Below are 24,415 nucleotides of genomic sequence, written 5' to 3'. Positions count from 1 at the left end.
CGGTGCGCGGGCCTCTCACTGTCGCGGACTCTCTTGTTGTGGAGCACAGGCTCCAGATGCGCAGGCTCAGTAGTTGTGGCTCACGGGCCTAGTTGCTCCGCGGCATGTGGGATCTTCCCAGACCGGGGCGCGAACCCGTGTCCCCTGCATTGGCAGGCAGATTCTCAACCACTACGCCACCAGGGAAGCCCCCAGGCCTTTTTAAAAAGCCCTCAGGTACTTCTCCCCGTGCAGCTGGGTGAAGCTCCCCCAGGAAACAGTATTTCCTGAATCCTCTAAAGGCGAGTCTTCTCATCCCAGGGCTCCAGGTGAACTTATTCCTTATTCTCCAAGGGAATTTATTAATTTTGTGTTTTCACCTAGATGATAATCTATTTTTTTTTAGTCAGTTACAGAGACAAGGTTTTCTCTTTGCTGTGGTAATTTGCAGTAAGAGTTTTGTTTCCTAAATTGATGTGTAATGAAATGATGTTAATGGGAAAGTCCAGGGGGCGGGAGAAAATTTTTAGTGAGCATGGTGTCCTTCTATTTACTCAGGTCTGAGAAACCTTGGAGAGTACGGTCTGGGACTGAAAATGTGGAAGACATGTCCAGTGTCACAGGCTTTGAGAGCAGAGAGTTGGCTTTGGGACCCGGAACGGAGGAGCAAATGTGGCCAGAGAGGAGCAGGGAGGGGTGGGGGAGGAATGAGCCTCGGGGGTGGGAGCGGGGACCTCAGGGGGTTCCTCAGTGGGGAGATACAGCTGACATCCCTGGCAGCGGGACCCACAGGTGCAAAAGCTCAGGAGAGGAAAAGAACAGGTTTATTCTGTGTGTCCTTCCATCTAAGCAGTTGTAGGGTGGGAAGGCATCAAGGAAGAGCAGAAATGAAGCTGGGCGAGACCACGTGGTGGCCATGTTAATTTTCTCGGGCTGCCATAACAAAGTACCACATACGGCGTGGCTTACACAATAGAAACTTACAATCTTACAATTCTGGAGGCTGGAAAGTCCAGGACCAAGCTGTCACAGGTTCGGGTCCTTTTGGCGGCTGTGAGGGAGACCCTGTCCATGCCTCTCTCCTTTTGGTGGTTGCTGGTGATCTTTGCCATTTCTTGGCTTGTAGACGTATCACCCAAATCTCTTCGTTCATGTTCACATGGCCTTCTCCCTCTGTGCATGTCTCTGTATCCAAAGTTCCCCTTTTTATCAGGATACCAGTCATACTGGATCAGGACCCACTCTAATGGCCTCATTTTACCTCTGTAAAAACCCTAACTCCAAAAAGGTCATGTTCTGAAGTCCTAGGGTTTAGGACTCCATCATATCTTTTTGCGAAGAACACAACCCAACCTATAACAGTGGCCAACCTTGCATGTCCGGCTTAGGAGCTTGGACTCCACTTAAATTGGATCCCTCGCCACCGGACACCCGCAAACTATTCTCTTTAGTTAAAGCCCAAATTACATAACCCTGGTACAAGCCCTCATCAGCGTGCTTTTCCTTGTTAGCTTGTTCAATCAGCTGAAATTGTATTTCTTTTAGGCAATCAGTGTCTGTGCCCCAAGGGACCATCAGTTCCATGAGGGCAGGGGAGCAGGATGCTCTGTTCCCTGTTACACCCTCAAGGTTGGAAGAGCATCCAGCACGCTCTGGCCGCATAAAAATGAACACGAAAGAGTGAACAAACATGTGAAACACGCATCTGAGGGTGTCAAGGAGCCACCCACAGGATTAGAGCTGGGGGGAAACTCTGGGGGAGGCTGAGGCGGTGCCCTAGAGAGAGGTGATGCCAGCCCCTCGAGGGCAAGGGCAGGGAGAGGGGAGGGGAGGGAACAGATAAAAGAGGTGATGAAGGCAAGGAATGAACAGGTCTCAATAGGCCTCAGGGTGCAAGAGAAGGAGAACCCAAGCCTCCCCCTCCCCCGGGCAGCGGCTGCGCCAGCTGGCAGGTCTCCCCAGGCTCTGACCCTGCCACTTGCCTCCACGTGACCAGTGAATGACTTTTCCCACAGGTGCTGGACTTCCCTTACCTCCCAGGGCAGACAGCTGGCAGGACCTCAGAACCCCAGGTCCCCAGAGAGGAAGGAGGAGCTAAGCTGGCCCTGTCATGCGCAGCCAACTGGGAGGCTGCCTGGGGCCCTGCCTTGGGTCACCTGTCACAGAGACCAGGAAGGCTCGGGACTGCTTGAGAGCACCCAGTGGGTCTGCCCCCAACCACTGGTGACTGTGGCAGGGGTGCCCAGCCCCGTGGGGGGCAGCTTGGTGCAGGAACAGTGTTCCTAAATCCACCGAGATTCCCCCCATTTACAGGGCGGCAAACTGAGGCCTTCAGAAGGAGAGAGCAGCAGCACAGTAGGAGGTGGTGCCTCAAATCAAGGCCTCCTCCTCCATTCACCCCAACTAAGCCCCTTGCTTTCAGGGCCTCTGTTGCCTTGGCTGTAGAATGGGAATTAAAAAGGCGCTCTAGGGCTTCCCTGGTGGTGCAGTGGTTGAGAATCTGCCTGCCAATGCAGGGGACATGGGTTCGAGCCCTGGTCTGGGAGGATCCCACATGCCGCGGAGCAACTAGGCCCGTGAGCCACAACTACTGAGCCTGCGCATCTGGAGCCTGTGCTCTGCAGCAAGAGAGGCCGCGACAGTGAAAGGCCCGCGCACCGCGATGAAGAGTGGCCCCCACTTGCCGCAACTGGAGAAAGCCCTCGCACAGAAACGAAGACCCAACACAGCCAAAAATAAATAAATAAATTAAAAAAAAAAAAAAAAAAAGGCGCTCTAGGAGCTACGATTTGATCGCTGCCATTTTCTCTCAAGACACCTTTTGAACCAACACCACCTATTTCTCTTCTGATACTCAGCTCTCTCTCATGCCCTCAACACCTCTTCTGGAGATTGTATTCCCGAGATGTGTTTGTTCAGCTTATTTCTCATTATCTTAGGTATTGTCACCTCTTGGATGATTCCTCATCCACTTTGAACAAGGGGTTTGGATGCTGTGCTCCTTCAGGGTGACTCTTGCTTGAATTGAAAGGTGAGTCCTTTCTCTAGGTTGCAGTTTCCAAAATTTCCTGTGGGATCCCAGATTTGAAAACGACCTTAGAAGTACATCACTTAAGTCACCCCCTCACCTGATGCTTGGCTTCTGTCCATGTCTACTCAGTCACAATGTCATCCAAGTAAGGCAGGGGTCATGCCCCGCCAGCAAAGGCCTATCCTACTTCCCAGTGACTCTAACCTTTAGAAAGTTTTTCCTCATATTGAGCAAATCTGCCTCAGTGGGTCCCTTGAGGACAGGGGTGACCACCACCTGCCCTTGGCATTTAGAACAGAGCCTGGTGACCTGGAAATAACGAGAATCGCTTCTTGCCTAAATTAACTATAACCCTCCCCTTTCTTTCCAGCTCTGCCCTCCCAGGTGACTGTTGACCAGATGAAACACCACTGCCCACTCAGGTGAGGAGTTTTCCCAGATTCCTTGACCAGTCTGTAGCTGGAACCAGGAGAGCATAGACAATGGGAACCGCAGATTATCTGAAAGTGTCTTACTAAATCTTTGTCAAAAATGACAAGTCACAGAAAGGCTTGGCTGCTATTAGTATGGGTGGTGAAACCAAACAACTACACAATCCAAACCCTTTCCTAACGAGGATGGAAATGTCCTCATTAGGAATATAGAGTCAGGAAAGGGTGGTGCCCAAGGCCCAGCTAACCCACAAGATGGACCACAGGCCTCTGAACCACTGTGACCAACCTCTCTCAGGGGATGTCCAGTGGCTAGATGCACCTGCTGGGGCCCCAGTGACAAAAGATGGCCCAGTCCGAGGGCTTATCCAAGGGACTGTTTACAGAACTATGGACAGGGTTAAGGGAGTCCACTAGGGGTACTAAATCACCAGGGATGTAGCAGCAGCTGGGAGCTCTAACTTCCCTGGAATCTGAAGCTTGGAGGGAGGAAGCTGTCACGAGAGTCTGGAAGGAGCTGGGGCCAGGGGAGGCGCTGCAGCTGTCAGGAGAGAAGTGCAGCCATCACCCGACCACAGCACAGAAGGGAGGGAGCCTGGGGAAGAAATACCCCAACCTCTCCCTCCTCCCACCTCCTTCCCATTGACCGAACGCAACCAGAAGGCCAAGGGCAAGTAGTGCAGGGAGGCCGTCCATAGAGACAGCTTTCAGGGCACAGAGCAGGGAGGAGAAGGCAGCAGAGATCTGGACGTTATCCAGCTCACCATTAGCTTCCAATGTCGCATCCTTTCATCCAGCAAATGTTTATTGATCACCTAGTACCTGTCAGGCGCTGTCCTAAGCTCTGGTGACACATAAATGATTCTACAGACCTTGACCCTGCCACCAAAGCGAAGTCTAAACAAATAATCACTGAAATATAATTACCGATCGGGATACATTCCGTGGAAGAAAAAATAAGGAACGTGATAAGAGATGTAAAGGAAGGTCTGGTTTCTCCACGGGCACTGGAGAAGGCTTCTTTGAAGATGTCACATTTAAGCTGAGCCCTGAGCGATAACTTCAATTTAGGCAGGGAAAGACTGAGGGCAGTGTGTTCCAGGAAGAATAAACAGAATATGCAAAGACTCCAAGATGGGCACTTTCAAGAGACTACACACAGCCCGTGTGCCTGGAGTTCAATGAGCGAGACTCAAGGTGAGGGAGGGGAGAGAGGCATGGTCCAGGTAACACTGCACCCTGGTGAGGAGTTTGTATGTTTTCCCAAGAGTGGAGGGCAGCCACTGGCCCCATGTCATGGGCCCAGGGCTTCCATTCAGCTTAATACTGCCATTCCAGGCTCCTCAGTAGGGTCCCTGATGAGCATGAGTGTCAGGCCTCGGACTAATCTCCTTCCTCCGCTGCAGGACACCTCCAGGAGCTGTGAGATGGCAACATTGGGCTTTGGGGTCACTGAGGCAGAGGTGACCCCACTCAGGTTCATCATCACTTTACCAGTTCCACAAACCTTGACTTTTCTTAAGCCCACTTGAGATAAGGAAGTTCATTCCTGGGCTTCCCTCAGCACCACCCTGCTCACCTCCAGCCTCAGAGTTCTCAGAAGGGAAGTTCACAAAAAAAGAAGCCATTTTCTACACTTGAAACCCTCTGGAAATTGCTGGCAACCTTAGTGCTTCTGGGATTGATTGAAGGGCAGGAGTAGAATATGGAGCAACTGGAACTCTCACCCAGCTGCCGACGGGAGGTCATGCAGGTGCAGTCGCTGTGGGAAAGTGTTTGGCAGCAGCTCCTAGAGCTAAGCACGCACACACCCCAGGACCCGGCAATGCTACCTCTGGGGACAAACCTGAGAGAAATGAGTGCAAGTCTAACAAAAGACACGTACTAGACTAGAAAGTTCCCAGCAGCATCGTCCATAACAGTCCCAAACTAGAAAGAACCCACGTGTCCACCAAGGCAGAATGGATACACCAACTGTGATAGATTCACACAGAAATGTACCATATAACACAGCAATAAAAAGGAACCAACTACTGATACATGGAACAACATGGATGAATCTCAAAACCGTGTTGTGTGGAAGAAGCAAGACTCTAACCAGCACATACTGTATAATTCCACTTATGTGCAATCCCAGAAGAGACCAAACTAATCTATGGTGATAGAAGTCGGAGCATGGTGATGGGGGTGGTGGTAGAGGGATCATGAGAGACACTTCTGGCTGCTGGAAATGTTTTTCGATCTGGGGCGTATACACAGGAGTATACATTTGTCAAAACTCATTAAACTGTACTCAACTTTTAAACTTAAGATTTACACACTTCGGAGCATCTAAATCATATGTCAATTTTAAAAACAGCTGGGCAGCACCTGGCTTTCACCCCTCAACCCTGAAGGAAAGCAAACACTTCCATCTTTCTTATCCCTGGGTCATAAACTATATTGTTTCCAAACAAAGCTGTATCTGAACAGTGTTTATTTCACTCTTTTGAGTGCCTCCACCAGCAGGGTTTTTACAACTCTGTCCAGCTTCTTTGGAAGGATGCTCGCCACCCACTTCACCCCCAAAGTAACCAAGGGCTGTCTTCATAAACAGATGCTTCCACTAAGCAGATGCTTCGGACTGCCCACTCCTGCACGGCTCTGCCAGTGTCTGCAGGGCAATGAGATGAGTTTGTGGTTCCTGTTTCCAAGAGGATTTGCGTGGGTGGCACTACAGCTTGGAGTTTCCCTGTTATCACTTGGGGAACACTATCTTTTGGCAACTGTACCTGCAAATTCAGATTAACAGAGCCCTTTGCCATCCCATAAAGTCAGTTTCCCTTTCTTCAAATCTCATAAACAGTCCTGCTCCCCATCTGAGCTGGCTTTATGTATTTATGATAACATAGGTTCAAATCTGGCTTGTACAGAGCCCTATCTATCCCCCACCCCCATCCTTTTCTGAGGAATCCAAAGGATAAAGTCTGGTTATAAAAGGCCATGGCCAACCTGCTGGGCTACGGGTGGAAGCTCTGGGGCCACACAGTAAGTCACAGCCCCACGCGGGCAGGGAGCCGGGTAGGGGTAGGGCTGCCAGGGGGACGTGGCCCAGAACAGGGGAGCACAGCAGTGGGAAGACCCTGAGTCCAGGGTCCGAGAGAGGCGCTGCCCAACTCCCTGTGTGCAGGGAGCCCTCAGCCTCAGGGTCCCCACCTCGAGGGAGGGCCCCATGTGTGCTGAAGGCTGCCTGCCCTGTCCTCCAGCCTCGTGCCTGTGCATCTGGTGTCCGTGCGTGTCTCTGTCTTCATCCTCGAAGATGCTGCCCTCTTGGACCATCGGCCTTCTCCTGCTGGCCACAGTCAGAGGTGAGGATGCTGTCACCATCCCTTTGGTGACCGTGCCTGGGCTGGCCTTTGGGTGAGACAGACGGAGGCATCATCTTCCTAATTAATAGCATTATCATTATTGCATGAAACAGCAATCGCTACCAGTCGGGGAGTGATGACTCTGTGGTAAAGGCAGGGCACCGTGCTCAACAAGGATGATCCCAGCATTGTCCAGCTTGGTTCCCGTCCTCCTGCAAAGGCTCCAGTGGCTGGAGCAGGCGGTGGAGGTGGCAGGCAGCTGGGCCAGGTGGAGAGTGGGACGTGCTTGTCAGGCCCCCAATACCCTCAGGCCCTGGGCATGGACAAGTGCACGTCTGCAGACTAAAATCTTGTGGACGTGTCCCCCTGTGAACTCCTGTCCTGCCCGGCCTCCTGCCCAGAGGATATGCAGACACCCACGTTCTACTTGTCCTGAAACCTCCCTTGTTACCAAAGCCCTCTTGAGCCTGAATCTGCTTATTCCCATCCCCCCACCTCCTCACAAGTGTACCTCGCAGGTGTACCTCACAGGTGCTCTCTTTCCCACGCTGCGGGGTCTTCTCACCTCCTCTCCCATCAGTCAGAACCCCTCACTGCCTGGCTCGGGCCCCCAAACCCTGCTGAGCACAGTCTCCCCAAGAGCAGGCACGGTCTCCTCCAGTCCCTGCGAGGGCTTTCTTCTGCATCCAGACGCTTCCCCCTTGTCTCCTCGGCTTGTCCCCAGCCCCCTCTTGCCTTTCTGGAATTCCACCCCGGCCTTGCAGCTAGACCCAGCCCCTGACAGGAGAGCCCGGGTGGGGTCTGGCTGCTCCACAGGCCTTTCCAACCCTTCTTGGTCTCCTTCGCTGATCTGCTGCTTCCTCCTGCCCCAGACATGGGCATTCCCAAAGGTCACTCCAGGTGCCCTCCTCATCCTTCTGTTCCTCAGGACTGCCCCCTTGTCCGGTCTCCACCAGCACAGCCCCAGTCCTCCCAAGCTCCAGGCAGCTCCACCAGGGCCTCCCACCCTGCCTCAGACTCACTTGTCCCACACCAGGCTTGGACACCACCCCCTAGCCCCATCTCCCCACCTCTTCCTTAACCTCCTCTGCCATCAGGTCAGAACGCCTCTCCGCTCTCCAGGCCCACAGCCCTGCCCCCAGGCTCCCCCGCCTCTGAGCCACTTACACTTGGCACCCACCCCACTCACCGGCTCAGCACCCCAGCACTTGCCCACTACCCACCTAACGCCCAGGCGTCTTAACCTGGCATCGAAGCCCCTGCGCTTACCATCTGAAGCCAAGGTTGCTTTAGCCTCCTGTGGCCTTTCCTGTGGGACTGTTCCCTCTTCCCAGAATGAACTCAACGCTGTCATTGTTCCTTCCCAGTTAGATTTCCTCTCTTTCAGGGCCGGGTTTCGATCTGATTTGTCTCTATGGCTCCCCAGTTCCTATTTTTATTCCCAGTTAAGCTTCTCAGGTTCAAATCGTGGCTCCACCACCAGCTGTGACCTTGGGTAGCTGACTTTTCGTCTCTGTGCCTTGGGCTCTTCTTCTGTCAAATAGAGGTAATATTCATTCCTTCCTCATGGGCTGTTTGGAGGCTAAACAGGCCAATACTGGTAAAACACTAGTGTGGTATCTGGCACATAGTAAACAACAAGTATTAACTATTACCAGTTTTTGAATGAATGACCAATATTTGGCTCCATCAGTTGAGGAAGCCTAAGAGAGAAAATCCATTGTAATCCTCTGGATTTGAAATTATGTCACACCTGGTTATACTGCGGGTGACATAATTGTGAAAATATGTCATGGACTAGAGAAAGGACCCTCAGATTTAGATGGGGTTATTTAGGTCATCAATTGCATGTACTGAGCCCCTACTATACACAGTATGATGCAAAAATAAATTCTCCCTGTTCTTAAGACACTTACCTTTTCAAAGAACAACAGGGAAATCTGAAATGGCAGTGAATAATTTGGAAAAATCAAAGGTGCATAGAAGGATGACGGGAAGACATGTGGACTGGACAGATGCCCAGGAATGCCTACTGTGTGCACGGCCTGTGCTGGATGTAAGAGAGACCTCAAGACTCATCGAGTAGCATCTCTGTGCTACGACATTCGTAGACACTTGATAAATACCTGATGGTTGATGAGTGGATGTAAAGGGCCAGCTGGGAGTTTCCTGCAAGAGGTAGTTTTAAGGCTGAAGGTTCCCAGGAATTCTCAGTGATTCCCCAACTTGCCTGATGAAGAGGGGCACTTATTAAATATGCTGTTTCTCGGGCCCCACCCCAGACCCTCTGAATCAGAATCTCTGAGGGAGGGGCCTGGGAGTGTCTATATGCTCATTCACCCTCAGCCCCCAGGTGGTACTTATCACCACAGAAGTCTGAGGAACACTGACAGCAAAGATAAAGATGAGCATTGGCCTTCGCCAGCCCTGAGCTGTACCCTGAAGAGTCCTCCCGAGTAGCTGAGATGACATTGCTCCTTCTAAGAACCTCACAAGTGTCCTGTTTGTTCCTCTTCCTGCCCCAGGAAAGGAGATCTGCTATAAACCTTTTGGCTGCTTTTCCGATGAAAAACCATGGACCAGGATCCTTCAGCGGCCTTTAAAGTTATTTCCCTGGTCTCCCAAGGACATTGACGCCCACTTTCTTCTGTATACAAATGAGAATCCAAATAACTACCAAGTAAGAGGGGCATAGAATGACCGCATGGTGGGGGATTTGGGCACCCACACTGGAGCCTTCACATGGTTGTCTGAGGAATAATTCACTGCCTTGGAACTTTTCTCATGATGCTCCCTCACCAGTGTTAGACTTAGAGCCATCTTAGCTCTCGCGATCATAAATCCCTTCGAGTATCTGATGAAATCTATGGACGCCCAACCCGGAAACTGACACATTAACACACTTGTGCACAGAACTGCAGGGCTTCCCGGGATTAGAACCCTGTTTGGGGAGGAAGGGGGTGTAAGCAGCTCTTATGGAGAAACCCAGACCTATGTATCCCTGAGAGGGTCTGTCTTCTTTCCGAACCAGGCAGTGGAGGGACCGTAGCCCCTCAGAGGGTAGGGATCGGGGGATGTAAATCCTTCCTCAGGAGCTAGAAGGGGAACAGGGGACATTTAACGACAAAGGAGAAATTTGGGGACCCCCTTGGAGCAATCTTCAGTTCCCAGAAGTCCTGCCAGGTGGAGGCCAGCAGGCTTCCTCCAGGTGCTCAGAAGTGAACAGGAAGAACTTGCTCAGAACTCAAGTAGCTCACAGCTCTGACCCCAAACCAAGTTTGAGAGAGCAGGGTGCCTGTCTATAGGTCCCCGAGGTCACCTACTGTGGGATTCTAGGTGACAAACTACACACCCAGAGTCCCCATTTAAAAAGATAATTTTTTTAAATAAAATATATTTTATGCAAAAAAAAAAAAAATCCTGAGAAGGGTCTCATAGACTTCCCCAGATGGCCAAAGAGGTCCTGGCACAGAAAAGCTGAGGAACCCCTGGGCCAGAAGCATCAGGCATGAGGGGAGATGCACCTCAGTGGAGCAGGAAGGGCTTTAAATGCATAAAATAAAAAACATTGGATTACAAAGGACACTAATTATATTGGAAAACAGTTATCAGTACATTTAAAAAGATAAATATGGGTTGTAGTAATATGTGTGCTGCTTTATTATCTCACTAAATAACAAGGCCTAGGGGTTGGTCTAATAACTTCTGTAATTTTAAATAGTAATGAGTACAAATGATATTTTTAAATATCTGTAACAACTGTAATATAAAATGAAAATATCTGCCACCTCTATTGGTGACAGAGTATTGCTAAGTCTACTATGTTTGTTGCTCAATTTCACAATTAACAAAAACGCTATATTTCAGTATAGAAAAATCACTAAACTTGGACGTTCTGAATTCTGTCCTCCAACCCTAAGTCAGGAACTCCTGTTCTAGCCTCACCCAACGTCTCGGGAGTTGAATCTGTCACCTTGGTCTTACGGGAACGGGCTCTAATGGGTATGTGGCTTGGAAAGGCCAACATTCAAGTTCATCTTTTCTAATTTAACCAGAGGATCAATGTCACTGACCTAGCCACCATCGAGGCTTCCAACTTCCAACTGGACCGCAAGACACGTTTCATCATCCACGGCTTCCTAGACAAGGGGGAGGAGAACTGGATAATTGACCTGTGCAAGGTAGGCACTCACCCTCCTCACCTGGTGAGAGCAGCGCCCAGCACACGGAGTCAAACGCTGCATCCCCTGAAGCTGGGAAAGGATAACCTCCCAGGAGAGATGGGTCCATCCTAAAACCGCTGAGGAAAACTCGGGTTCTCATGCGCACCCAATGTCAAGGTCTCCCAACCCACGAACCTCTAGCCAAACATCTCCTTATGAGGCTGAAAAGATCCAGAGTCCAATCAGAAAGTCCCAGAGGTGGAGACAACAGCAAATTACCTGGCGTTTGTCTCTGATGGTTTATATAAAACCCTTGTATGACATAAAAAATACTTTACCCCCCGCAACACTACTCTCCAATAGCATTTTCTGTGACGATGGAAGTGTTCTATATCTGCACTACCCGAATCAGGAGCCACTGGCCACCTGTGCTTACTGAGCACTTGACTTGTGGCTAGCGTGACCAAAGAACTGAATTTTAAATTTTATTTCATTTTAATTAATTGTAAAGAGCCACATGTGGCTCGTGGCCACAGTATTGGACAGTGCAGCTCTATAGTGATCATGAATATTAGTAATGAATTATTACTCATGCCATCCATTTCCTGAGCACTTACTGTGAGTCTGGCATTGCGCTAATCATTCCACAGTCCTTGTCCCGTTTAACCCTCTCAGCCACGCTGTGAGGCAGGCACAGTATGGTTCTCATTTTATAGATGAAGAAATTAAGGCAAAGAAAAGTTCAATACTCGCCCAAAGTTGAATCCAGAGGTGGAATGCGAAATGAGGTCTTCTGTCCACAAGACACCACAATCCCGTGTGTCTACAGCTTTAGCCTGTAGGAGGTGCCCATGGCACGGCTCTTAGAGGCTTAAGCTGCACTGGGATAAGACCTTGAGCAGCTTCTGCCCGAGCGCTCTTTGTTCCTCTTGGTCTGGGGTTTCCCACGTGCCTCCTGAGTTCCAGAGGGAGGCTATGCGGACCTGGAAATTGGAGAGCCGAGGGTATGTGGTCCACCATGATGCCTTGACCCCCAGCCAACCACTCCCAACTTCAAAATGCAGTCCAGGACCTCCCCAAATGAACAAAGGATATAGTGTAGCCCTTTCTGATCTTTCTTCCCCCCACCCCCCAAGGGACCAGTATCTGTGCTCGGGTCACACTGCATGATACAAAAGATGCATGTATCCGGGAGAGTTGTCTCCTACCTCGGTCTAAATTTCATCTTATTAAACTTGTCCCTCAATACTTTATATCTCCCATCAAAGCATTTTGGGGAACATAAAAGCAGCCTCTCTGTGGCTTCAACTATCTCGTATAAGGGTCTGCAAACTTTCCTGTAGAAGAGCAGGTGATAAATATTGTAGCATTTGTGGGTCATATGGTTTCAGCTCATATGGCTTCTGTTGTAGCTATGAGGCAGAGATGAACAATATGTAAACAAATGGGTGTGGCCGCTTGCAATAAAACTTCATAAAAGCAGTTAGCAAACTACTACCCGAGTGGATTTGGCGCTCAGGTAGTATTTTGCTAACCCCTGACCTCGTAAGTTATCTTTCTGACCTGGTTGTGTCAATGACCATCTGTAAAACCTCAGACAAGTCAGTCTGTTCCGGGCCTCAGTTTCCACATCTGCTAAGTGGGAGTAAGTATACCCAGTTCACAGCACTGTGGTGCAGATCAGGACGAGTGTGAGGAATATTAAAGCTCTGACACAAGCTAGAGGCTTGACGGTTGTAAATTCCTATCTCTGGAGTGTGCCACCCCTGGCTGTTAATAAACTGGTTTCTCCCTCATGTTTGTCTTTCCCAGAAAATGATTAAAGTGGAGAAGGTGAACTGCGTGTGTGTTGACTGGAAGCGCGGGGCCCGGACGACATACACCCAAGCCGTCCACAACACGCGGGTCGTGGGAGCCGAGATCGCTTTCTTAATACAAGGGCTTTCGGTAAACCCCTGCCTGGGCCACATCCTGTGGGTCGGGGGCAGGGAGAGGGGCAGGCCAGCACCCCGTGGCACCCAGGGGCAGCCTGGGGACCCATGGGTAGAGGCAGAGCCTGAAAGCCGGGAGCCCAAGAAGGGCCTTTGCTACATGAAGCTGCAAACTTCCTCCCTCTGGGGATGTCCTGAAGATCCCTAGCTGTGGGGCCTGAGGCAGACTAACCTCTTCAAGCCTCAGTTTCCCCTTTTGAAATAAGCCTTCCTTGCAGGCTGTTCTGGGAATTGTAGAGCAGGCTGGGCTGCCCTGAAGTTCTCAGCCCAGATGAGTCTTGGCTCTCAGGGAAGGTCGAGTCTGGAGAACCCCAGAGCCGGGCCCATCACCACGTTCTGGACTGGCCCAGCCCCTGCCGGGGACGAGGGGAGGGAGGTCCGCGGTGGGCTGCGTGTCGGACCCGGCAGAGCACTGCCAGTCCCGGCCAAGGCGGCCTGCAGATGACGCGCTGGCCGCTGGTCAGCACCCTTACCCTGCGCGCCAGCCGGACCCCAGGACCTGCAGACTGTGGCCACCCGGGGGCCGGGTCGCGCTGTCCTAGGCGGCAGCCTGGAGCCGGGGGTCGTTCCTCCCGAGTTTCCAGCCTGGGTCCTGCCCCGATCCCCGCTCCCCGAGGGCCGGCGCGTCCCCACCCGGTGCTCTGGGACCTGACGCTCCTTCCCTCCGCAGACCCAGCTGGGCTATGACCCCGAGAACGTGCACCTCATCGGCCACAGCCTGGGCGCGCACACGGCTGCTGAGGCGGGCAGGAGGCTGGGGGGCCGCGTGGGCAGGATCACAGGTAGGGGCGCTGGGCCGGGGCTGGGGGCGGGCGCCGGCCCAGCGAGGGGAGCAGGCGGTGGAAGGCGAGACCGGCGCGCTTCCCACGGCCAAGGGCGCCCCTTCTGGTCCTCCTGGAACTGGTTTTAGGTGGTGCAGGGGACTTAAAAAATAATTGTTCGTATATTTTCATGTGTACTAGAAAATACACGATTGTAAGCAAAAATACATTTATAAAAAAAGAAAAATATAACTAACACATTAAACTCATGACTTCAGGGTTATTATTGCTAGAGTATGGCAAAGCTCTTTAAAAAGTGAGCTGATTTTTGAAAAAAATCAATTCATCAGTTCCACAAATATTTACTGAATGTCTTCGCTGTGCCAGGACAGGCAGAAAATGAAAGTGACTAGCTGAGACCTGCCATAGGAGGTGCTCAGTAAAGAATGAATGGAGGAAGGAAGGGAGGAAGGAAACACTAGGCAGAATGAATACACAGACATAGACACAGACGACCGTCTGGTGTACCACATCAGTATGTAACTTAGGCAAACTGTTCAAGTCAACATTTAATGAATGCGTCTGTTGCTCTGGGCACCAGGCTAGGCTTCGGGTGAAGGATAAAGGGTCAATAGTTCATGTTTACCCAGAATTTTTCAGTTTGCAATGTCCTTTCTCTTAGATCTTTTCATGGGATTTTCACAGTAACCCTGCCAGGGGAGTTACTGTTGCTATTCCCACTTTCCAAGTTCAAGGAGGACAGGCACGTGGCCTTGAGCAGAGCCAGCACTAGATGTAGGTCACCGAGTCCTGACTGCCCTGCTCCTTCCACTTTCTGCTTCTCTTTGAAGACGAACTGGGCAGGGCCCCTGCCTCAGGAAATCCACAGTCTAGTGCAGGAGGCAGACAACTAAGTAGGCAAATAAAAGCCAAAGCAGAATTAACTAATGCAAAAGAATCCTATGCAATGAGGAGGGAATGAGCCAAGAAAGGAGAGGCTACATTTTCCATGAAGAGGTGGTATTTGAGGGGGTCTTGGAGGGGAGAGAGTCAGATTAGGGGAGAATGCGGGGAAGTGAGTGGCAGGCTGGAGGCCATGACCGAAGACGCGGGGGAATGGACCGTGCAGGGCTCGGAGGCTGTGGAGGAGCTGGGCCAGGCCCGGGAGCTCAGTCTTGGAGGGCAGCGGCCAAACAGAACGTGTGTGAGGGAAAAAAGGAAAAGGGAGACGAGGGGAGCAAGGGCACCATCCCGACCTCCCATGACGCCAGGCAGTGGGGATTTCTGGATGTTCTATGACAGGCAACGACCCCACTGGCAGCCTTTCTGTCCCAGCCTGTCTCCCAAGCAGACCAGGAGCTACAGACTCAATTCTCCAAACGATGACTGCTGGGGCGTGGGGTCCTTTGCCCGGGAATCCCCATGGATTTTGTGTGCACAGGGTTTAGATCCTGGGTGGTCTTAGAGTGCAGCCTCCCTGCCCACCTCCCCCTTCTTAGGGCTGGACCCGGCACAGCCAGGCTTCCAGGGCACGCCAGAGGAGGTTCGGCTGGACCCGTCCGATGCCATGTTTGTGGATGTGATTCACACGGACTCTGCTCCCATAATCCCTTTCCTGGGTAAGTTCCTCACCCCACCTCTCAGGGACCAGGGCTGTAACTGATGAGAGCGGGTCCAGGCATGTGCCACCTGCCACCCTCCCCCACCTGCACACACATACCACAGGGTGGCATTCAAAATGGTTAACCAACCAGTCAAAATGGGTGTTTGGGCACCAACCAGTCAAAATGGGTGTCAGCCACAAACAAACAGCCAGTTCAGTGCCAGTGATATCAGCCTGAGGCCCCAGGTAGGACAGAAGACTTCTATAACCTATGGAAGGCTCACTCAGTCTCCAAACTCTGCATCCTTCCCTAGTCTGTCAATATCCAGAGTGGTATTTATTATTGATGTTTGACCTGTACTTGCAAAATGCAAAGGTAATCTTTGCATTTTTTTTCTTCTTTTGTCAAAGCTTTGCTTACAGTTTGTTTTGTTGGAGATTAAATATAGCCCTTAATTTAATTCTTCTAAAATTAACATTCTTTTTTCAATATTTTCTTGTATAACCACTCATGAAATGTGCCAATAAAGGGTATGTTTTTGATGATCCTATCACTTACGGAATGTTTACCATGTGCTGCACTGAACATTTCGTATACATTTGCTCATTAATCGTTGTTAACAACCCTGAAAAGTGGGTATTGTTATTACCACTTCATAGCTGAGGAAACTGAGGCTCGACAAGGTCAAGTAATTGCCCAAGATCACAGATATGTAAGAAGAACCAGGATGTGATCACAGGTCTGTGTGCTTCAAAATCCAAACCACCTAGCCATTATGCTGTGGTTCTCAATATAACAACAAAGTTTATGGGGTCTCAGTGTAACACTATAATGTAGAAACCAAAATTTTAAAGTGAATAAAGTAATAAAAAGTGCACCAGCCCTGCCATGTGTCTTCTGGTGCATAATGGTATCAGGACACCGATGATGGTATCGTTGTTGTTCAGGGCCTCCCCAAGACAGACAGATAGACACACATACACATGTGCCCGCTCACCCAGAGCCTACCTCCCCCCTCATCTCACGTCCTCTGCTCTCTCCTCCTTTCTTGTCTCGCCAAGTGCTCATCTGAGAACTTTCGCAGAGCCAGAGACAGGGTGGCTACACTGTGGGGAGAAGTTGCCAGGAAGGCTCTTGCTCCCATTGGAAGGAGCTGAACGCTCTTTGTGGCCACCACCTGACCCTGGGACCACTTCCCTCCCGCTCACCTCTGCTGCCAATGTTTCAGGTTTTGGAATGAGCCAAAAGGTGGGCCACCTGGATTTTTACCCAAATGGGGGAAAGGAAATGCCTGGATGTCAGAAAAGTGCCCTGTCAACCATCATTGATATAAATGCAATATGGGAAGGTATGTAAACGAGAGAAGCAAGACAGCAGCTGCTCCACTTGGGGAGAAGGCAGGTGGTGTGGTCTGTGCCGGGCATTTTCACAGCAGTGGCACGAGGTAGTTACTCTGGTTAGCCCCATTTTACAGACGAGGAAATGGGGTCAGAAAGGTGATAAAACTTGCCCAAGGCCACCTTATGTTTAAGCCCAATTTCTGTCTGCAAAGCCCGACCCCATGCCCAGCCTGCGCCTTCTCCCCCTTATCAGGATGCTGGGACGTGGGCTGCACTGGCACATCAGTTAGGCCCCAGCTTTGCCTTTGGCCCCCGTCCTTCCTTCAGTGCAGGCTCCTTGAGGATCTGCAGAGCATAAGCAAAGATTTGGAGGGCTTTGACTTTCTTGCCATTTGCTACTGTCAGGTGCTAGGGATGGAAAGGGACTGAGCTGGTAAGGAGACGATGGGGGGAAGGGGGAGGACGGACGTGCCCTGGGGGTTTGAGGGGCACGTGCATGGAGGCGGAGGCCTGGGGGTCTGGGGGACGAGCCTTGTACGTGTCTCCATTTATCTGAGAGAGCAGGCTCAGTACCCCTAATATTAGGTGACCTGAAGTACCATCTCCATTAGCCATCCCTTGTTCTGGCCTGGGGCTATTCCTGTCGCCCCTCCCCTGAGAACGGGCTTCACTCTCCTCCTTAAAAGTGGAGGCTTTGTGTCTGTGATCGTCTCATTTTAGTCTTTATTTTTTCTGAGTGGGGAGTTCCCCGAGACCAGGGGCTGTGGCCTGGGCCACCCGGACTCCTCAGGACCGTGCACAGGGCCTGGCGCAAAGCAAGCTCTGTGTCCAGCTTGTTACCTTGAGCTGAGCGGCCTTCCGTGGCATTTTAACCTTGCATGTGCTTCATGTGAAAAAGCAGAGTCGATAAAACAATAGCCAACATCCACCGACACAGTCGGTGGAGCTTTTCACCTCCTCTCTGCTCAGCACCAGGTAACCCGAGGGAGGGCTCCTTGGCTGATCTGCTTTCTGAAAGAACACCAGAGTCACAATGAGGGCTGCCTCCTCTCAGATGGGACGAGCAGGGCACACGTAATAGGAAGGAGCCCCGGTTTAATTAGAGAGGTGACCGGCCGCTGGAACGTGCTTCTGTTGTGTGTGTGCCGAGTCACCCTGGCTGCTGAGGAAGAATTACGTCCGCTTGCTGCCCTAACATGGAACCCCTGGGCAGCAATTTTGGATGAAAGAGACAGTTAAGTTCGAAACAGGTCCTATTGTCTGGTAACGAGTGTTGGTGTGGGGCGCGCGGGACTAGGGGGCTGTGGAGAGCTAATCCCCCGAGCACAAAGGGCAACGTCCCGAGTGTTGGTGTGGGGCGCGCGGGACTAGGGGGCTGTGGAGAGCTAATCCCCCGAGCACAAAGGGCAACGTCCCTTTCCCCACGGGTGGCGGATGAAGCCCAGCAGTGGTCCCCAGGTGTGCCAGGGTCACTGCAGATCACTCCGTGGGAAGTTTGTACCTAGGAGCTGGAGACAGGAAAAATCAATTTCCCAAACAAGAGGACTTTGGTTTAAAGAGAAAGACGGTAAATGAAATGCAGTGAAAGGGTAGCCAGAGGCCATGGTGACCTTGCTCTCCATTGCTTTTACCTTATGCCTGGAGGAGTAAGAAGGAAGAATTTCTCAGCCTGAGAAAAGCTTGGTTCACGCGGAAGGTGAAGTATGATATATCTCTAACCAACGCCCCCCCACTCCCCCAAGCCTTCGTTATTCACTTACGTTACATGCCTGGCCCCCGAGGATTAGACAGAGGTGCTTGTTAGACCTTCTCACTCCCTAACACTTGCCTAGCCCCGAGGGGGACCACCCCAGAAAATGGACAGTGCCGGGGAGAGGAAAGCGACTCCAGCCAACCACCACTACTAAACAAGCCCCCAACTTTTCTACTTGCCCCAAAGTATGTCAAGGTCAATGACAGAAATTTTGAATTGTGACCAAGGTGTTCAGGAGCACCAACACCCACCTGTGAAATGCGGAGGTGATTCCTCTCTGGGACAAAATGGTTCGGGCTTCAAAAGTTTAAGGCCTCTTGTGAGCGCCCTTGGCCTTTGCCTTCTCAGGAACCCGAGACTTTGTGGCTTGCAATCACCTAAGAAGCTACAAGTATTACTCAAGCAGTATCCTCAGCCCCGATGGCTTCCTAGGCTACCCTTGTGCATCCTACAATGAGTTTCAGAAGGTAGGTCACAACAGGGGCCCAGGGAAGTTGGTGGTGATGGTGGTTTTGTCCCTTTGGCTTGGAACAGAGCAGAGATGTAACTCCATGGCTAATGAAAGGAGGCACTAGAAATGCTGAGGCTCACAGAGCCTTCCTCCCAGGAACAGGATGGGCAGGAGGGGGAAAGCACAGACTTGAACTGTGCTGGGCCTTCCCTAGATCCCCAACTTTTCATTCTGGAAAATTCCCAATGTGTGCAAGGATGCACGGGTAGATGGATGCATGCATGCCTGGATCAGTGGATGGGGAGAAGGGGTAGGACGGATACATGGACGGAAGGAAGAATAGGTACATGAGAAGATGGATGAGGGATGGATGGATGGATGGATAGATAGGAGGATGGAAAGGAAAATGGGTGAGCCAAAGGCCTACGACTCACAGACAGACTGTTTTCTTTCACTAGAGCGGCTGTTTCCCTTGTCCTGCTGAAGGATGCCCCAAAATGGGGCACTATGCTGACCAATTTCAGGGGAAAACCAGGGCTGTGGGACAAACCTTCTTCCTGAACACAGGAAGCAGTGGTAACTTTACTCGTAAGTTTCCATTTTACTCATTTAAAAATTCTTGCAAATAATTTTAGAGTATCAGCCTTATTAGGACCCTTGGTAGCAATTGACAGAAACTCAACTCCAACCAGTTTAAGCTATAATGGAAAGACAGTAGAATGGCATTTGTCTTGGATCTCAAGTTCACCCTTTAACCAAAAATCCTGATCCATGGAATAAAGTACAGTGATTGGCCCAGGCTGGGTCACATGTCCACCCACCCCAGGGGCAGGAAGGATGGATCCATTAACAGAAGAGGGCAAGGTGGGGCAAAGCCACTGTAAGTCAAGAAGTCTCCTAGCTAAATACCTCCCCTACCAGTCCCCCTGCACACACACAAGCACGCTGCATTTCTGTTGTTGTTTTGCCCAGCTTCTCGTTAAAAAAGTACAAGATAGTGAAAGGATCAAGATTCTTTTGTTATAAATAATATCACATGGTAGCCGAATAGAAGAGCAATTAGTTTTCAAGGGATTTTTACATTAAAAAAAAAAAAATTATATAGCACTTCACAAAACTCTTTTCATATACAGTATTTCACATGATCTTCACAATATTTATCATGAAAGATCATGGTTTGGCACTCTCTATAAAGTCTTATATGTATATTCCTTTAACCCAGTCATTCCACTCCTCAGAGCGTACCTTAGGAAAATTACGTGCGTGAGAAAGTGCTCAAAGGTGTTCGCTGCAGCACTGTTTTTAATACCAGAAGATTGGAGAGAGAAACCTGGATACCCACCAAGTGGTAAACCACCAAATACTGTACAGAACCGCTAAAAAGAAGGAGGTAGCTCTATATGCTGAGGAGAGATCTCTAAGGCATATTTAGTGAAAAGGCAAGTGACAAAACAGCCTGCAACATGTCATGTATCAGTCAGGGTCCCAACAGGAGACAGAACTCATCCAAGTGGCTCAAATGGAGAGATTTTACTGAAGGGCCTCCAGTTAGAGGTGTGGGCAGGGTTAAAGGAACAAGCAAAATTTTCGTGTTAAATTTTTACTTACCCATATTCATATTTTCCAAAATTTTATAATAAAATATTTTTCTCTGTAACAAGAAAAAAAAAAGCAAGGGATGCTGAGGCCCCCAGAACCTGGTGACTGTGCAGCTCTCAGAATGCAGGGAAGGAGGGAGTTTCTGCCAGACTCATGGTTCTGGAGCAAGGGGGGAGCCAGGGAGAGGACACCTGCACCTCTCTCCTCCTGCCTTCTGACCTCCTGCATACACCTCGTATTAGCTAAACCCGGCTAAAAGCCAGCAGCAAGGATCCTGGGGTGGGAGGCAAACATTCTGGAACACAGGGCAGGAAAGAGAAAGGGAATCATTCTGGGGTGGGGATGGGTGGAGAGAATAGAGAATAGCAGCACATGCTATTTAAAGAAGGGAAAAGAAGCCTATATTCTTTTATATACATATATGTGTGAGAGAAAGAGAAAGCTCTAGATCAGCATATCTCAACCTCACACCACTGACATTTGGGGCTGGGTAATTCGTTGTAGGCATCTGTCCTGTGCATTGCAGTTTGTTTAACAGATCCTTGGTCTCTACCCGCTAGATGCCAGTAGCTCTCCACACCCACCCCACCTCACCCCCAGTGTGACAACCAAAGAAGCCTCCAGACATTGCCAAATGTCCCCAGGGAGGCAAAATCTCCCCCTGATTGGGAACCACTGGACTTGATTAAGTATAGAGACCAAAGTGGTGACATCAGGGAAGGACCTGGGATACAGGGCAGGTAGATGGGGTGCTGATGAAGGTTGTTTCTTTTTATAATTTACCTGGGTTGTTTTTCTATTGAGAATATGTCCGTTGCATGTGAAAATGGCAATAAACTAAAAGAGCAGTAGGTGATTTATCCAAACATTAGAGCCACAAGCATCTCCCTCTCCCTGTGGCCTTTCTGGGGATGGCCAGTGATGTGTACCCAGGGTACACAGGTGCAGTAACCGGCTGCCCTGCACCCATCAGGGCACATACATTGCTGTATCAACAAGAGATTGCGCTGAAGTGTAAGATTTACTTCCTCTTGAGTCCCTCACCCCCACCTAGAATCTGAATCCCGGGACCCCAAACCTCACTTAAGGAAATCATTACTCACATTCACCCTTACCTCTCATCCACGGGGGACTTAGAGCTTGGAACAAGACTGCGTCCACGGGGTCATTCTTTTCAACAGGAGGAGTTAATCGAATGATTGTATTTCTTTCAACAGGTTGGAGATATAGGGTATCTGTCACACTGGCTGGAAAAAAGAAAGTGAGTGGGCACATCAAGATTGCTTTGTATGGAAGTAATGGAAACTCAAAACAGTATGAAATTTTCAAGTAAGTTTGATAGTAAAGTGAAGTGACCATACTTTCCATAATAGATTCTTCATACAAGATTGGGTATAAACTGCTTTATAAATCTAGCCCTCTATTATACAGAACCATTGAATCCTGGAATGTCAAAGCTGGAAGGAAGGCTTAGCATCTGGTTCAATCACCCCATTTTACACACGAGAGGAGTGAGGCCCAGAGGGGGAACTGGCTATTTAAAATGAGACAAATGCTAACTCCTTTTGGATTGTCAGTCGTTGCTTCCTGACTTAGGTTTTATGAATATCAAATTCTCCTTAGGCCAGGCACGTTTGTATGGCAACTCCCTTCCCGGCAACACACACACACAGGAAGCCTGAGGCCAGCTTCTCGTTGCTGTGGTAGCCTCAGCACCTACTTTTGCTGGACATATGAGGTACTTGGCAAATGTGTGTTGGATGAATGCATAACCGTGCTGTAAAAATAGATCCTGTTTTTTGCACGAACTTTTACATAATAATTTTCGTGTTAAGTTAAAGTTCTTTGACAACTTCCTGTGCTACATATGAGGGACTAACAAATGACCTCGGCTGACCCACAGGCATCTTTGAACATAAGACGTTGCATTAATATAGTCCTGCAGTGAACTAATAGGGTTAATATGCCACCCCAAATATTTAACTTCCCTCTAGGGACAAACTAAGACAGTGGAAATCTAGAGTCCAGTGTTTTTTAAAGGTCTGTTCCTCACAAATACATTTGTGTTTTAGTAGCCCCTGGATGTGCATGAAGTCATACAACCTATTTGCAGAAAACCAGAAACAGCAGCCATTGTTTGAAGAAAAACTAAATTGCCGTCATCCTATGTATTTATATATCCAGCTGATACAACATTTTCTGTCTATGTTTTCAGAGGATCCCTCCGACCAAATGCAAGTCATATGCATGACATTGATGTGGACCTCAATGTAGGAAAAGTCCAGAAGGTCAAGTTCCTCTGGAACAACAATGTGATAAATCTCTTCCAGGCCAAACTGGGGGCTTCCCGAATTACAGTGCAAAGTGGTGAAGACAGGGCTGAGTGAGTATCTTTTATTCCATCTAAGTTTTATTTTCCATATTTAGCTATCAATCTATTCACCAATCCATCCATGCATCCAGTCACCCACCTACCCAGATACATATTCATCGACTCATCCATTCATCCAGCCCTTTCTGCTCACCCACTTACCTATCCACTTATCCATCCAGCCATCTCTCCAGACCTGTCTCCTCACCCTTCTGGCTGTTCAGCCATCCATCCATTCATCTACCCAACTATTCATCTCAACTCTCCATCTATCCATCCAATTTACTTTGAAAAATCAATCATTTTCCTTAAGCCAAATTCAACTTGACAGGAGCAAGGCCTCAGTGGTAAGGCATAGATTCAAGAAACAGGCAAAGATGAAACTCTTTTACCTTAAGCAATAAGGAAGACACGTGCAGTACTTGTAGGAAATCTCTGAGTTAATTTCAGCTGGGGTGCAGGTATTAATGTAAATTGTTTTGTTTGGAGACTATGGCATGTGTTGGGATCTAGCTTACAGGGCCAAGCTCTTCTCATTCGGAGGGAACAGAGTCTTACTTGGTAGGAGTTGGGAGAGTACCTAATTGTGTTTAAAATATGGAAACTCCTAATTGTGTTTAAAATATGGTCCACCTTAAAAGAAGATCACCATTGCTAGGCCCCAAACCCCCTAGACCTTGAAAATCTTTGGTCTGACCACTGATTCACTCTCAGCTCGTTAAAAGCCCAAGGAGGGGAGGAGGTTCTCTGAGTGGATTTGCTGGGTGAGAGTCACTTGGACTCTGCCTGGTGTAGCAGAAAGCTTTTCAGTCAGAGAGGTCCGAATCCCAGCGAGTTGGCCAAAAGCTGTTTACTCATCTGAGGTCACACTTCCACAGCAAACTAGCCTCATGCTGGAAATGTTTTCTTCCACAGGTATAATTTTTGCAGCAGCGACATGGTGCGAGAAGACGTTTTACAAACTCTGTACCCTTGTTTAAAATGTGGTGGCCTCAGAAGACCTAAATAGACATTTCTCCAAAGAAGATATACAGATTGCCAACAAACACATTAAAGACTGCTCAACATCATTAATCATTAGAGAAACGCAAATCAAAACTACAGTGAGATATCATCTCACACCGGTCAGAATGGCCATAATCAAAAAATCTACAAACAATAAATGGGAATGTAAATTGATACAGCCACTATGGAGAACAGTATGGAGGGTCCTTAAAAAAACTAAAAATAGAACTACCATATGACCCAGCAATCCCACTACTGGGCATATACCCTGAGAAAACCATAATTCAAAAAGAGTCATGTACCAAAATGTTCATTGCAGCTCTATTTACGATAGCCAGGACATGGAAGCAACCTAAGTGTCCATCAACAGATGAATGGATAAAGAAGATGTGGCACATATATACAATGCAATATTACTCAGCCATAAAAAGGAACGAAACTGAGTTATTTGTAGTGAGGTGGATGGACCTAGAGAGTGTCATACAGAGTGAAATAAGTCAGAAAGAGAAAAACAAATACCATATGCTAACACATATATATGGAATCTTAAAAAAAAAAAAAAAAAAAGAATATGGTCAGAAGAACCTAG

At 49.3% G+C, this 24,415-nt stretch overlaps 1 protein-coding gene across 1 annotated transcript; it reads left to right on the top strand.

Moving 5' to 3' along the window:
• The first annotated feature begins 6,739 nt into the window (after positions 1–6,739).
• Positions 6,740–23,830, top strand: LOC132351057 (pancreatic lipase-related protein 2). Its single transcript, XM_059900766.1, has 12 exons — positions 6,740–6,788; positions 9,314–9,468; positions 10,844–10,969; positions 12,764–12,898; positions 13,613–13,724; positions 15,203–15,322; positions 16,536–16,655; positions 18,749–18,867; positions 19,310–19,439; positions 21,668–21,779; positions 22,666–22,833; positions 23,737–23,830. Exons 1-12 carry the CDS (start codon positions 6,740–6,742, stop codon positions 23,828–23,830), a joined length of 1,440 nt encoding a protein of 479 aa, XP_059756749.1.
• Positions 23,831–24,415: the final 585 nt, after the last annotated feature.

Source organism: Balaenoptera ricei, chromosome 16, assembly GCF_028023285.1.
Source record: "Balaenoptera ricei isolate mBalRic1 chromosome 16, mBalRic1.hap2, whole genome shotgun sequence".
In the NCBI taxonomy this organism is placed as follows: Eukaryota; Metazoa; Chordata; class Mammalia; order Artiodactyla; family Balaenopteridae; genus Balaenoptera; species Balaenoptera ricei.
This window is presented reverse-complemented; position numbering and strand designations above follow the sequence as displayed.

What these genes read in the sequence shown, in the direction of transcription:
- LOC132351057 (XM_059900766.1), top strand. Translation starts at nt 6,740, where the DNA reads ATGCTGCCCTCTTGGACCATCGGCCTTCTCCTGCTGGCCACAGTCAGA. An exon ending in AGAATCCAAATAACTACCAA is followed by an intron (nt 9,469 to 10,843) that starts GTAAGAGGGGCA and finishes TAATTTAACCAG; the next exon opens with AGGATCAATGTCACTGACCT. An exon ending in AAGCAGTGGTAACTTTACTC is followed by an intron (nt 19,440 to 21,667) that starts GTAAGTTTCCAT and finishes TTCTTTCAACAG; the next exon opens with GTTGGAGATATAGGGTATCT.